This window comes from Dasypus novemcinctus, chromosome 12, assembly GCF_030445035.2.
Source record: "Dasypus novemcinctus isolate mDasNov1 chromosome 12, mDasNov1.1.hap2, whole genome shotgun sequence".
Classification (NCBI taxonomy): domain Eukaryota; kingdom Metazoa; phylum Chordata; class Mammalia; order Cingulata; family Dasypodidae; genus Dasypus; species Dasypus novemcinctus.
Window position 1 is genome coordinate 89,642,814 of NC_080684.1, and position 15,331 is coordinate 89,658,144.

At 40.6% G+C, this 15,331-nt stretch overlaps 2 protein-coding genes across 3 annotated transcripts in view; one reads left to right on the top strand and one right to left on the bottom strand.

Annotated features, from left to right (window-relative positions):
* WASHC4 (WASH complex subunit 4) overlaps positions 1-6,063 on the top strand; it is a 121,837-nt gene extending 115,774 nt beyond the window's left edge. The window contains exons 34-35 of the transcript XR_187743.5: positions 4,084-4,169; positions 5,450-6,063. The gene's annotated coding sequence lies outside the window, so the exon portion shown is untranslated. The remainder of the gene's footprint in view (positions 1-4,083; positions 4,170-5,449) is intronic.
* Positions 1-15,331, bottom strand: part of APPL2 (adaptor protein, phosphotyrosine interacting with PH domain and leucine zipper 2) — a 54,456-nt gene that overhangs the window by 17,279 nt on the left and 21,846 nt on the right. For both annotated transcript variants that reach the window (XM_004446780.5, XM_004446779.5), the window contains exons 3-10: positions 14,671-14,730; positions 13,939-14,010; positions 9,895-9,982; positions 8,212-8,253; positions 7,997-8,055; positions 6,062-6,208; positions 2,282-2,364; positions 545-703 (exon numbers count right to left, since the gene is read on the bottom strand). In XM_004446780.5, coding sequence (XP_004446837.1) covers positions 545-703; positions 2,282-2,364; positions 6,062-6,208; positions 7,997-8,055; positions 8,212-8,253; positions 9,895-9,982; positions 13,939-14,010; positions 14,671-14,730 — 710 coding nt within the window. The remainder of the gene's footprint in view (positions 1-544; positions 704-2,281; positions 2,365-6,061; positions 6,209-7,996; positions 8,056-8,211; positions 8,254-9,894; positions 9,983-13,938; positions 14,011-14,670; positions 14,731-15,331) is intronic.

Genomic DNA, 15,331 nt, shown 5'->3' on the forward strand with positions numbered 1-15,331 from the left:
CTCTTCATTACCACACCATGATAATATCCTCTGCTCTTAAAAGTAATTGCTTATCACCCCTTTAATTCAAAATGGGCAGTTCAAAACTTGAGTGTTAAATATGTGAGCCAATCTATATGGCTCTAAATGAATCTAAAAGCTTTCTAACTCTAAGACTCTTGCTTCAGTGGGCGGTCTCTAGCACACTGCCTGTACCTGACCCAACTGGCAAGGAAGAAGGGGACAGGGTCACTCTCAGTAGTCCAGGATAACAACACCTAAGAGTGGTCTGTTTATAAATAGCCATGGTGACCAGGGACAGGGGTGGTCTACAGTGTCCTGGAGTCCATGGCACAGGGTATTTATTCACATACTCCATCTTCCTGTGCAGTTTGGGATCTGGGTCCAGAGGCTTCCTATGCTGTGGATGGGAGTGTGGTGTGGTGAGAGTTCTTCCCCATCTCCCCACCCCTCATCCCTCAGCTTTAATGGGCATTGAAAGACTGCTTTTTAGCCACCTCTAGAAAGAGATTCTAGAAGAACAGGCAGGCAATGCCATTCTCACTTTCTAAGATTAAGGTAACCAGCCTTCTGGATGAGGTTCCTGTTGATCTGTGGTACAGCTACATCGAAGTCAGGAGTATAAACAGATTCATCAAGAGAAAGGAGCTCTTGCTGGGACACCTGCATCTTTTCAACTTCAGCTTCCAGTTCCACCTGAATGCTTCAGACAGAAAGTGTTAGGTCAGTCATTCATCACTGCTGTCTGGTGCCCTTGCAACTAAATATGCCTTGTCAGGTAGCTGAGGGATGACTCAGAACTAAACCCAGCCCATGGGGTGAAGGCCATGTAGCCAGTGTGTGCTGGGTCATGGTCCTGTCAGGCGGCTGGTCCAGTCCTCTGGTGGCCTAAGAGCAGCTTATGGAAACACTGATGAGGAGGGAAAACATAGGCTCTAGAATTGCAGAAAGAATGTACTAAGGCATCCCCAAAATGGGGGCATGAACATCCTGCCATCCGTTAGTAAAAAATATCTAGTACAGGAAAAGTATTTGTAGCTTGGATGGTTCCCCAGAAACTCTGAAAGCCAAAGAATTTTGAGAGTTCAAGTAGGATGAGAAAGAAACAGTGAAGACACTGTTTTACTCTTATTTTACTGTCTCCTAACATTTCCAGGGGTACACAACCAAAGTAAGAGCCAGGAAACTGAAATCAGGTATCACAAAGAGCTTCTAGCATAAATATACATCTAACCTACATCATACACTGGTGCCAGCAATCAGGAAAAAAAACAGCCTAGTGACTTTCAAGGATTATACGATTTCATAAACTGCAACTCTCCCCTTGTGTTTATATGAATGCTCAGCACTAGTTTTTCTTGGGATTTAGTCTGATTTTTCAGAATGTTTTAGGTAGATTTCTGCTTAGATAAATCCCAGTACTTGGCCTTCATAAGGTATTTTAAAGTACAACATACCCAAGAATATAAACAACTTCTTTTTTCTGCATGAAATCAAATTCTATACTTATATTTCCATGATTTATCATGTATACAAAAAGACAGCTTTCTATACTCCAGAAATCATGAGAAGTCCTCAAGTCATCACTTGTCTGAGCTCTTAATAAAATGAGCTTGGTGCTGCAGGTGCCTATGATCTCCATGTGCCTCCTACCATGGAAGCTGATGGCAGGAGGCAAGGGGAGACGGAGAAGTCACAGTGTCAGCTGAGTGTGGGGATGGCAGTCTGAGCCAGTGATGATGTATTTTTTCAAATACAAGCATCTGCAAGGCTGAATTGCAGTTTGTTAAATTAATTCAATTTAATTTATCTGTTATAAATTAATGTGACAGAGTTTCTTGGAAGGTATAGCACACTTCTGGCTGCTACCATTAGCTTTCAGAGGAAAGAAAGCAAAGAGTTCTTCTAAATCCACAGCAAATGAAAACTAGACTCAAATGCTTACAACATGTAAAACTTGAACATTAACAAAAGAAGACCCTAAGAAACACAAATACAAACTTAGTGAGGAAGTAGCCCTGCTGACATTTTAACCTGTTATTTTAGTTTCTAATGTAATGGATAGGACTCTGGGCTCCACACAGGTCATGAGCTCCAGAACTGTGTACCACAAACAGTCAGAAAGCAATGGCTAAGGTGTGGGTGCTGCTTCTCAGAGATCATGGAGTGGACAGGGGCTCAATGGGACCCTTTACAGTCTGTACCTTCCCCACCTCCCAGAAAGGTTGGCTTAGTATGAGAGCAAAAAGCACAGAAGATCCAAACCAGAGTACAGCCTTACCTTTGAACCATGTTGCCAACGGAGGACAAAAACCTGTCCATATTTTTTGAAAACATCTCTGCACCTTTCTTAAAAAAGTTAATCTGAAAGATATAATTATGATATTCTGAAAAACACCCAGGACAAGGTGCCCAAATGAATCCATTAAATGTTGAGGCCAACCCCATGCAGTAGCTGATTTTGGCTGATTGACTTCTCCCTACCTACTGTGCTGCGGTATCTCTACCAGACTTCTACGTGCCCAGCTGACAAAATGGTAAAATGTCCCATTTGTAAAATGGGGACATCGATACCTAGCAATCTTGCTGAAAGGCTGTAAACATCAGGAACAGCATAAGTTGAGTGAATGGTATATACAAGGTGCTTCAATAATTATTACTGTTGATAATTGTTTTTTATGTTATTTTCATCAGCTTTTTACTGCTGTGAATTTAGATAGTAAGTTTCTTGAGGGCAAAGATTAGGTCTTACTCACCCTTTTACCTCCAGGAGCTAAAAAGATATGTGACAAATGACAGACTTAGGCACAGCCTGAAAAAGAAATGACAAGCACCAGAGGTAGTGCAGCACAAGGTTCTCAAAGGAAAAGCAGCTGACCACCTAATGGGTTCATTCACCGAGCCACATGCTCCTCTGAATACAGGCTGGCTAGGAAGCAACATGGCTGATATTGCAGAAGGAAACCTGGGTTAATTAAAGGCCCTTAGAAGCCACTTCTAATCCCGACATTAAATACGTAAGGGACATAGTGGGGCCCTACCACTTCATAGGTGCTTGGTACGCAAGGTCCCTCCTGATTGCCAATGTTCTGTGACCTTTCCAGGGGAATGTGGCATCTAGGAACCCCGAGAATTACACAATTTGAAAACAAACTGCAGTTGCTGGCTTTCTGGACACCAAGAGAAGGAAGCCCTTACTTCCTGTGACTCCTACACCTTCACTTCTTCGAAAGTGTGGATCCCTTGACAAACCTTGAAGGGTAGGGGTACAAGAGAGAAAAGAAGAAGGGTATCCCTGTTCATTACTGACATCTGCAACCATTCCATCCGGAAATGCTTAAGTTTTTATTTCTTCTTACGGTCATGGCTTTTAAAAATCTAAATATTGGGTCTGAACTGTTTCATGTTACATGCCTAATTGTTGAGAGGTAACAAGGAGCCTAGGTCATGAAAAAGGAGAGAAAACATTCAGCTTGACTAAGGTATTCTCTGGCATCACCCCAGTTCATCTGTTTGATCTGGAAGCTGACCTCGCCCTGGGTTTTAAGTATAGAAATTTGCTCACTCTGAGGAGTTCAGTTGGCCTTCCTTCTGTTCTCCAGACACCTTGGGGAAACATGTATACCACCGTCCTTGGTTTTCATGGTAACATAAAAACAGATGATTCTAATTATCCTAATCCAAGGTAATACATCCAAGATGTTATGACCCCATGATCTTTGAATCATACAGAGTTTAACAATGCAAATGCTGTTTTGAATCCCAGAAATGTTAAACATCAAAGCTGTTAAATGAACATTTTGCATTTCTAAAGGCACAACATCCTGGTGGCTCTTCCTCTCCCCTCCTCCCTGAACTTCAAGATTTATGTTGTCAGGCCATGTCTTTGTTCCTTCACTATTCTGGAACCTAGGGCAGAGGCCCATACAATTCCTGAAAGAACATCTGATGAATGGATGGATGGAAGGAAAGGATAAGACACTGGCTTCCACAGCCATATGACATGGTACTTATCCTGTAAATATCACAAATTTCATTTTTGTGTGCTCATAAAATGATTATGAAACTCTGGTTTGTTCATAGGCATGAGGACTGAACCATGACTTAATTGAAAACCTGTCTAACAAGAGCCAGGGAAGGCAGAATGCAGTCAACTCACCTCTACCAAGGTGGGTGGTATTGAAAAGCCTGATTCATTGGCACATAATCTAAAAAGTAAATGGGCCTCGATGAACTGCAGGAAATTCAATGGTCATAAAACCATTAGCTAACAATGTTGGGTGCTCAATAAACACTGATTTAAAAGGACTAATCAGACAGAAGGAGATTATATTCTGAATCATCCAAAAGACCCATGGTGCTAGACAACAAACTTGTCTAAAAGATGGTACTACAGTTTTCATTAGGATTTAAAAAATCTATAGAGTAAGAGACTATTTGGTCTTGTGTATTGAAAACTGGGTACTTTTCATATGAAAAATGAAAAGTGCCATCCTGACAACCAACAAAATCAGGTGTGCTGTGTTCTGTTTGCCTAGGCACAGGCTAGATATGTGCTACCACACCCGCAGCCTCCTCTTCAACTCTTGTTACCAGCAACACTAACTTGAGAAGTCTAGACTGGGAAAACTGGTATAGTCCTTGGCTATAAAACAGAGTGAAACCAACTGAGAGCAAACCCATCCTCCTGGCCTTGCAGGACCCTCCTGTTAGCAACCAACTGCCCCAAGTAGTGGTAGATCAGCCAGGAGCAGTTCATCTTTCTAAGATTTGAAGTTTAGGACCCTGGGGCCGACCTCCCTGACCCCAGGCCCTCTGCCCAAGTAAGTTTTACAGGCCTAAAGCCAAGGACTATCACTCGTGGGAGGACAGACATGTCAGGAGGTATTAATTAAACAGAACAAGGGAAGGACTGGTATTCTCTAAAAAAAACTAAAACATCTACTGGGGCAGAGAAGCAATACTTAACTGAAGGAGAAAAGTGAGGGCCACAGAGATGGGTGCGCACACACCTTAGGCACAAGTGCCCATTAGGAGGAAGCTGGATGGTTCCCAAGGATTTGCTGAGGACCGAAGCCCACAGCTGGACAGGACTAGGCTTTGGCTTTTCTTGCTGTAATGCAGCTTCACAGAGATGACTCAGAAGATTATATTGTCTTAAATGTTATCTCTAATGGCATAAGCTGATTTTTGTGTCCTGACCATCCCACAATGTATCAACCATACTAATAAGACAGATGAATTTTTAAAGATGCTCTCTTGTTCCTTTTCTCCCTGAATGAAATTGATGTTGTGTTTGTGTTTTTTTTTAAAAGAAATATATAATATATAAAAAATATATTTTAAAAAATGTATTATAAAAGTAATAGATGCTCACATGTGGGAGTTTTTAAAAAGTGATTTTTTTCTTACCAACATTTTGCTTCCTCACATCCCCTTCTTTTCCTAGACTATCAACTGAAAGAAGATTCTGGGGTGTATTTATCATATGCCAAAGTGAAGTTTTGGAGTCAACACAAGTGGGACTAATTCAGGGCAGGGATGGAAGGTGAGGAGGTGGTGCTGCTTGCCTCACATTCACAGACGCTTGTCCCCACCACAATGGTGCCATAAAAGATAAATCCCCATTCTTAAACTGGACCCTCTCTCAAGACAAATACTCAAAAGACCACCAAATGGGGGGAAAGAGGCAAGCATGGGCAGAATCTTAGGTAAAAGCCTAGCTTTAACCACCTGAGCAGTGAGCTTCTCCTTCTTGGGCCAGGTCTGCCTTTCCTTTGGCTTAGAGACAAAGGACCATACAGGCTCCTCCCCAAGGAAGGGCTGGGACCAAGGCTGTCATTTCCGTAACTTACAGACTAAAGCCCAGCTAAAGATCATCCGGCCCAACTGGGAGGCCTCCAAGTGCTGAATCTCAGACATGCCAGGGAGGTTATTCATTGTGTTTCTTCCCATGATGATGCTTCAGTTTCTCCTAAATGGCATCTCAGCAAAATGCCATGCTGTCCTCCATACCTGGCTTTGTGCTCATCCCATCCCTCAGGTAAAGGGCCTCCCCTACCTGTCCCTGGGCAAAGCCCATCATGGGCTCCATCATGGCCACCCGCTTTCTGTACTGCAGTGCATTAAGGGCACAGTAGTACTGAAGAGCTGAAAGGTGCTGTTTCCGCCGTGTGGCTGCCACCTCTTTTACAACTTCAGCCTTCACCTGATTAAAAGTGAAAGGAAAAATTTCAAGTCAATTCTGTAAGAGCATGCAACTTCAAATCATGTTTGTTTATAGCTATTTCCATGGTAAATATAATAAAATACAGATAAGGTTCCTCTTCAGTTTCAAAAATATCTAAATTAAATGCATCAAAGTAGTAACATTTCAAAGCTTGTGAGGAAGCAATGAAGTCAAGGCAACACTTTCTGCTGGTGGCACTACAAAGTATTATAGTTCTTTAGGAAAACAACACAGCAGTATTCATTGAAAGCCATAAACATTTTGGTTTGTATTCCAAGAAAATCATTTAGGCCAAAGGAATCATGTAACAAAAGTAAAAAACTTACATGCATGAATTTATTAAGTATTATCTATAGTAGCAAAAAAAAAAAACCCCTAGAAAACAAAGCTTAATGTAGGGATTCTTAACCAGGGGTCCGGAAAGGAGTCCGTGAAAAGATTTCAGGGGGTCCGCGAGCTTGAATTGAAAAAAAAAAATTTACTTGATTTGATATCCAACATGATATGCATGTTGCCTTGTCAAATACCACACCACAGGTTAATGTTCTTATTCAAGATAAACAACAACAGTCTACACATTGACATGTCTTTAAAACATAAAATTTAACTTTAACTTTCCTATATTTTTGATGTATTAGCTATTACTTAATGTGTTAAGAAAAAAGCACAAGGAGCGGCTGTGGCTCAAGGCACATGGCAGGTCCCAGGTTCAGTTCCCAGTGCTTCCTGAAAAAGCATAAGCAGCTCCCTGCCATGGTGCCCGTGCTCAGGCCTTGGGCCTATCTCCCTACCGTGATACCTGTGCTTAGGCCTTACAACAAGCAAAACAAATGAAAAACCAGCTCAGGAAAGCAGATGTCCTTCAGTGGTTGAGCTCTGGCTTCCCACATACAAGGTCCCCTGGGTCCAGTACCTCAAAAAAAAAAAATTGGAAGCACATGTATTGTATCTTTTGTTTGTTTTCATAACTGTATTTCAATATATATAACTGATTTCCTTTGTAATTTTATTTTATGCATTGAAGAATATTCTTATGGCGACATATTGGTGTGGGTGTGATAGATTTATTAATAATAAACATACTAAGCATGGACTTAGTATGATTTTTATTTTGATGTAGCATGTTCTAAGAGCAGTGGTTATCTACCTACAAAAAGGTTGGTAAGGATGGTGGAAATGGTTTTATGATGCCATGGGAAAACTCGAATTTCTAAATGTTTGCTGAAAATGACTGTTTGAACAGATGTTGAACCATGTTAGGTTATCAGGTATTAAAATTATGGGAAAGTTGTAAATCATAATTTTGAATAATCCTAAAATTTAGTTTAAAGACATGCCAATGTTGAGTGTCATAAAACTACCTATCTGCCACTATGTTCTGAGAAGGGGTTTTCACCTGACTGGCAAAGGGGTCTGTGGAGCAAAAAATGTTAAGAAACCCTGGTTTAAAGAATCAGTCTCAACACTGACAGCAATGAGTTCAAGGTGACCTGAGTGGGACACAGGAGTAGATAATCCTAAGGAGTACTAAGCATAAGTTAGAAATCAATATGTAGTCAAAATTTTACAGTGGTTCCAAGTCAGTATCTAATAAACCAGTTTGGAAAGCTAGAATAGAAACATAGTTCTTATGAGATTCAGAATAAATAAAGCCAACAGGTAAAAAAAAAAATTAGCAAGACACTCAATGTCATGGATTCACAAAAGGAAGACACAAAAGGAGCTTAAGTAATATGAAGTGAAAAATAACTTGGAAGGTATTCTTACCTTTTCATTCTCTTTTTTTTTGGGAAGCCTGCTATATTTTGCCATTGAGAGGTCATGCTCTAAAAATAGACATTTCAGCATCCAGATGGGTTAAAAGGCAAGAACTTTCATTCAGTTCCTCCTCTCACGCAAATACTAAAATACCCACCCATTCCACCCACCACTACCATCCCCACATTAAACTCATGTATGGCATCAAGAAGGGAGATGCTTACCATTGCTGGCAAGTCCAAAGAGATCCTTTAAAGTGCTTACTTCTGAACGAGACAAAAGAGAACATCTTAGAGCAAAGAAAAATAAACATGCCACCCTGAGTTGATGCTCTTTCCAAAGAAAATAAAAGTATGCGCGTGGAAAGGGAGAGCCTCTGCAAGCACCCTCCTCTGCTCTCACAGGACCCTGGCCTGGTTACTAGGATTCCTGGTCTCACTGGGGCTTGTGGCTTGAGTATAAACTTAGGTTCTGATTCTGTCACCCCAAAGCATCTTTTTTTTTTTTAATAATTACTTTTTTTTTTATTTTTAAAGAAGCCTTAGATTACATAAACATTACATTAAAAATATCAGGAATTCCCATATGCCCCACTTCTCCCCCTCCCACACTTTCCCACATTACCAACATCCTTCATTGATGTGGTATATTTGTTATAATTGATGAACACATATTGAAGCACATACACTACAGTTTACATTATACACTCTGTCCACACAATTTTTTAAGTTATGACAGAGTATATAATGGCCTTTCACTGTCACTACAATGTCCTACAGGACAAATCCAATGTCCCGAAAATGCCTCCACCAAAGCATCTTGGTTCACCTTTCTCAGAATGCATTGACTACACCCAGAACCTCTAAATTTCCTGTTGTTGCCATTTTAATTTGACTTATTAAAATCATCACTGACAAAGAATATGCAGTGCCCTTAGATTCACTGCATCTTTTCTGCCTAAAAAACGTTTAAGGTGATGTATGTTTAGAAAGGAAGTATTATACTATACTCAGTAGATCTTTCAGTACCCAAGGTTTAGACTAGTTTTTTTGGTCATCAATTTTTTATATCAGTGCTCTTCTAGAAAAGATAATTCTTTACCTCTAAAAAATATTTTCAATAAAATAAGAAAGAACAAAAGGAATAAAAAATTTGGGTTCCCTTTTCTAACATCAACTAGGATTTTTAACATGCTTTTTCATTCTTTTTTATATTCATTTCTGATTCCTTGATACTACCTTGATTCCCAATATAAAATTTTTCTGAAGTTTTATTTTGGTTGAAGAACCTAAATCAATGCAAAAGGCCAACTAACACAGATACTTTCACCAGCTAAATCTAAGCTGCAAGAGAACAGGGAGCCTGCCTACCTCGTTCACAGTTGCATTCCCAGTCTGGCACAGATAAAAGAATGGTCCCTACCCTGTCCTCTCCTCTCTAAGCCTCCAACTTTCCATTCCAAAGCATTCACTGTGCCTTCACAAATATTCTCAAACCTGTATATTAAAAGCCTTGCCATCTTTGTATACTTAGTAAACATTTATTCATCTCTCAAAACCCAGCTCAGAGATTAACTTCTCCAGAAAGCCTTGCCTGGCCCTTATCCAACAAAAGGGCAATCACTCCTTTTTGTGTGCTATTTCTATTCCTTGTTCATCTTTATCTTGCCGCCCTCATCACATGATATTACAACTATTTATTTCAGAGTCTGTCTTATTAGCTTGTGACCTCTTTGAGGTGAGCCAGGAACACAGTGGGGAGTCAATAAAAGGCTGGCAAATTGAATCACTCAGAGAAAGGCATTCCTCAAGTTTGACAGGTTTTAAGAAATTCAAACTGTGGTAAAAATTATTTAATGAATTAAACAATATTTTGAAGTTAACTGGTATGGAACTCGGTTCATTTACCTGTGAGGTCCTTTTCTCGAAATTGTATAATAGGTAGAACCATTGTGTCTGCCAACTGTTTAGCCAGCTCTGAATGGAGAACATTAAGCTGAAAGAAAAAGAAATCTTTAGAAGAAAATTATATACACTATGCCTGACACCAAGGGATCATAATGAACACCTTTGTGTGATTAGACCTCCTTAGCAAATAAAGACCCTTCATAAAGCAGTAAACGATATTAGCCCTAGCGGTATTAAAAAACTAAATACAAGGTTCTAACTAACCAGGGCACCAGTGAAACTTGCTAAAGGAGCCCATAGCTACTCTGTTTACTGTGCAAACTGGTTTTGTGTTTTCAATCAGAGTCACACCCAGCCTGGAGAATGAGAACGCTTTTATGTGCCTGCAGTGAACACAGTGACTGCCAGTGCATAACACAGGCCACTGCGTCAGCAAGGCCACTGGGAGCTCTCACTCGCAGAGAGAGCTTAAGTCACACTGGAAAGGCAAGCCACATCCAGCCCTGGGCCTGAGAAAAAACACTACCCTACTGAGACAACTCAGCCAGATTTCCAGTCTCTGCTCTTCAAAAAGGGCCCAAGAATCACAAGATGACTGTATTCAAATTTGATCCTCTTCATCAGATAATTTTAAGAGCTCTTGATTCTTTCTTTTCTTCTACCTACAGCCTGTCTTTATAAATGGTCTATGAGGAATAAAAATTATCATCACTATCAGCGCTACTATTTTTGAGCACTTTTGTATGCTAGCTTTACATGCTTTATATCACTGAGTGCTCACCTATTCTGTGAGTTAATTAACATTACCCCATTTTACAGACAGGTCAAGTAATCCTGCAATTCCAGAGAGCAAGCAAGTGTCCTAGCTGGAATTTTATACCTGGGCTGTCAGACCTAAAATTCTTGTTCTTTCTCCTATACTGGGATACAGAGTTTGTCCTTCATGTTCATATAGCTGACAAAAAGTTCAAATGTTTGGTAGTCTAGATGTTAACAATGAATACAGTGGAAGGGATCCTTCACCATACTACATATTTCCAGATATTTTTTTTTTTTTAAAGATTTATTTATTTATTTAATTCCCCCCCCTCCCCTGGTTGTCTGTTCTTGGTGTCTATTTGCTGCGTCTTGTTTCTTTGTTCGCTTCTGTTGGTGTCAGCGGCATGGAAGTGTGGGCGGCGCCATTCCTGGGCAGGCTGCACTTTCTTTTCACACTGGGCGGCTTTCCTCACGGGCGCACTCCTTGCACGTGGGGCTCCCCCACGCGGGGGACACCCTTGCGTGGCACGGCACTCCTTGCGCGCATCAGCACTGCGCATGGCCAGCTCCACACGGGTCAAGGAGGCCCGGGGTTTGAACCGCGGACCTCCCCTTTGGTAGACCGACGCCCTAACCACTGGGCCAAAGTCCGTTTCCCAGTTTCCAGATATTTTTTAAGCCACCCCCAGGATTACTGCTGGGTAAAAAGGGAAAAATGACCCAATAATCATCTTCTGGAGCAAACATTCAGCAGAGCTTTATGAGCAGTGGTATCAGTTACATATATGAATCACCCTTCTGCCCACATTCCCCCACTCTCCCAACACCAGATCTGACTCTCCAAGGTTCACATCTGCAAAGAAGCTGTTCTGATAAACTTAAAGATTTGCCTGACGTCAAACATCTGCAAGGCAAGAGAGCTATAGGACATGCTGTTAATGTACAACTTTACCTTTCAATCAAGTTAAAGCATGGCAGCTTTATTCTACTAGAAATACATAAACACAGCCATGCCAATAAATGCTACCAGGATAGATTTTCCGAATAACTTCAATAAGAAATGTACTGTTTTTTCCTAACAGTTAATTGCATGAAAGCCAACAAGTGTACCTATAAGTGCTTCACCCTGCATTCGATGTTTTGATATACATTATTTTATCTTGGTAACAGCCCAATTAAGTGGGCTTTCCTATTACTGTCATTTACAGATGAAGCAACCCAATCTCAGAAATTAAGTGGCTTTCTAATGGTTATGCACTTCAAGAATGGTAAATTTCCTAGATACTCACTGTTTTCCTAGTTTCTTCCTAAGGATCAAGGGATTTGTAGTAGCAACTTTTTGCCCTGGGGCATATGAGATGTAAGGGTCAATCACTTCTAAACATAGCACTTTCACTAAGGAAGCGGCAAAAGCAGGCAGGGATCATCTTCAATATCCTCACTTATAAAATGGACTTAACAGGGAAACAGATGTGGCTCAACCATTGGGCTGCCATCTACCACATAGGAGGTCCAGGGTTCGATGCCCAGGGCCTCCTGGTGAGGGCAAGCTGGCCCACATGGTTAGCTGGCCCACGTGGAGTGCCGGCCCAGGAGAGAATGCCGCCCTGCACAGGAGCGCCACCCTGCATGGAAATGCCACCCATTGTAGGAAGCTGAGAGCTGGCACAGCAAGATGACACAACAAGAGACACAGAGAAGAGAAAATAAAAAGATGTAGCAGAACAGGGAGTTGAGGTGGTGCAAGAGAGTAATCGCCTCGTTCTCATTCCAGAAGGTCCCAGGATCGGTTCTCAGAGTTGCCTAATGAGAATTCAAGTGTACAGAAGAACACACAGTGAATGGACAAGAGAGCAGACAATGGGGGGAATGGGGTGGGGAGGATAAAAATGAATCTTAAAAAAAAAAGAGTTAACAGTTCCTTCTTTGCCTGGTTATTGTGAAGATAAAACAGTAACATGCACAGAAAACACTTGGAGTGCCCCACACACATTCAAAATTCAATAAACAGATCTATAATTATAATGACTTCCTGTCTCAGATGCATTCCAAGGAAATGATCCAGAAACCTTGCTTTTGAGGAAATCACTAAGGATGGAAATCTCTGCATGCCTTACAACATAGAAAATCTGATTCCAAGGTACTCAATTAAGTATAAACCACAGAAATTTCTATCCTAACTGGGTTTTTCTTTAATTTCTGAGTCAAATTATTTGTCTTGAAATTTTTTCCACATGGTTGAGGCCCTAAAGTTAGTAGAGAAAACCACTTCTAAAGCTACTCTCCTCTTCCCAGATCTGGATCCCATATGAGTTCACAACTGAAAACTCTTAGGTTTCTAAATCCAGAGGCCTGTTTTAAAAATTTCTTACAGTGCTAAGCTGTCAGAATGCCATTATACAACCTATGAAATCAAACTTCCAGAGTTCCATCCTTTGAGAACGATTCATTCCCACTGAAAGTCATCATTCCTACCCATGTAAATGTGGTTGCAAGCAAATATTTAAACGGGAAATTTTGGTTCTGGGGTTTCGACAACTAACCACATTTCCTCAGCATCTCTCTTATGAGTTCAGTGGGTGTACCACCCTATTGCTTCTCCCTTCTTGGTTATTTATTCACTGTTAATTAAGAAAGATTCTTCTTCCCCTGCTCAAATGTTTTTATCAATACACATTTTAAGGAGCTCCACAGTAATGAGACAGAGGATGAAGCTCAGTGAGGAGTGGATGGCTTGTTCACTGTTGTACCCCAGTGCCCAGAACTGTGTCTGCTAAATAGTAAGTGGTCAGTCAATTATTTATTGAATGAATGATGGCTTGTTGAAATGATTTGCTGAATGAACAATTTATATGAATGTTAGTTTCTGGTTTTATAAACTGAAAACAACTCTATTTCATATCGATGACTGGACAGTTGAATGGCATTTGCACATTTACTGTTCTGTTTACTCTTACCATGATTTTCTATTTTAAGTATTGCCAACTCCTTGAAAGATGGAATTATTTCTACCTACCTACTTTTGAAGAGGGTTCTGCCCACTACTAATGCCACTTGAGCTCTTATATTTTTCATCTGGTAAATTGTTCCTGTATATCAAAGCCTTTCCCTTCAAATCAGAAACATAATAGTATACAACTTGCCTTATGAAATGAAACTTGGGAGATCAACAAGCTGCAAGACCTTCTCAGATATTTAATTAAATATCTATAAATGAAAAGTGGGCCAAAATAAAGATGAAAGTTCAATAAAGAATCAAATAAGTTTGTCACATTGTTATCTTACCTCATCCACTACTTTGGAAAAATAGTGGAGTGTAGAAATCACTTCCTCATCTCCTTTGCCAAGAGCAAAATTCTAAGACCAAAGAATAAAAGAGCCAGGTGTCATCTGAATGCCAGACAATTCAGTACTATAGCCATCACCCCACAATATCCTGCCCTCAACATCGACTTCCTCCCTTCTCCCAAGATCACATCATGCCCCAAGTGTCTAACTGACAAAAAGAAGAGCTCTCCCCTTCTCTGTTCCAGCAATGTACTCAAACTGCTCTACCCTGGCCGTTCCTTCATTGGCTATCATCATTCTGCCTGTACATAACCGAGTCTTTGAGTGTTTATTCCCTGGAATTGCTTACTGTTGATTCAGTTGTAGTTGCTTAGAGACTATGATCCTCAAGGGGCAGTTTATTAACTCTACAGGATAATCAGAATATATTATTAATATAATGACTTTGGGATAATCACCACTTAGACTTTATCAGTAGAAAGGAAAAGATGAGACAAAAGAAAAAAATTATGAAAAAGGGAGGAAGGGAAGAGGGAAGGAGGGACAAGAGGGAGGAAAGTAGGAAGGGAGGAGAAGGAGGGAGACAAGGAAGGAGGAAGAAAAAGGGGAAAGTTGAGAGAAAGAGGGAAGGGAGGCAGGCAGGCAGGCCAGTCTCTATAGGATGAGAATTCCTTTTTAAAAAACTCCACTTCAGAGTGTACTGTGCACAGCAACATATGCCACCATTACCTGTTTTTCATATGCCAGCAGTTGTTTTGAAAGCTGCTGAGTGGCCAGGCACATTTCATTCTATAGGAAGACGAGAAAAGAGTTGTTCAAAGTATACACAGTCACCATAAAAATGCCACATGAGAGAATCTCTTAAAAGATATATATATGCACCTGTGAAATAATAAAATGTATTGTTCAAAATTATTTGGAAAACAAAACCAAAACAGAACAAGAGATTAAAGATACTTTTTCTTTTTTACCCTTCACAAGCTACTGCTCCTTCCAGACATTCAGTCAGTTAAGAAATGTAGTAAGAAATTTAACGTGCCAAACATTATGCTAAGTGCCAGAAGTACAAGAATGAACAACAAAGACGTGGTCCATTGGGAAGCAGCTATCAAAAAAAAACACAAATGTAATGCAAAGTGCAAATGAAAATACTTGATGCAATGGGAGGCTTTAATGGGAGGACCTAGACAGTCCCCAAGACAGAGCTGTATTAAGCAGACACCTGAAGAAAGGTTAGGAGTTAGCCATGGGGACAGGCTTTCCAGAAGGCAGGAACAACAGGTAGAAGAACATAGCCTATTTGAAGAGCTATAAAGGAGAGTGTAGCTGGGGCAAGGGGTACAGGTAGTGGAAGCAAGACAAGGCTGGTAAATCCCAGGACCCCACAGCC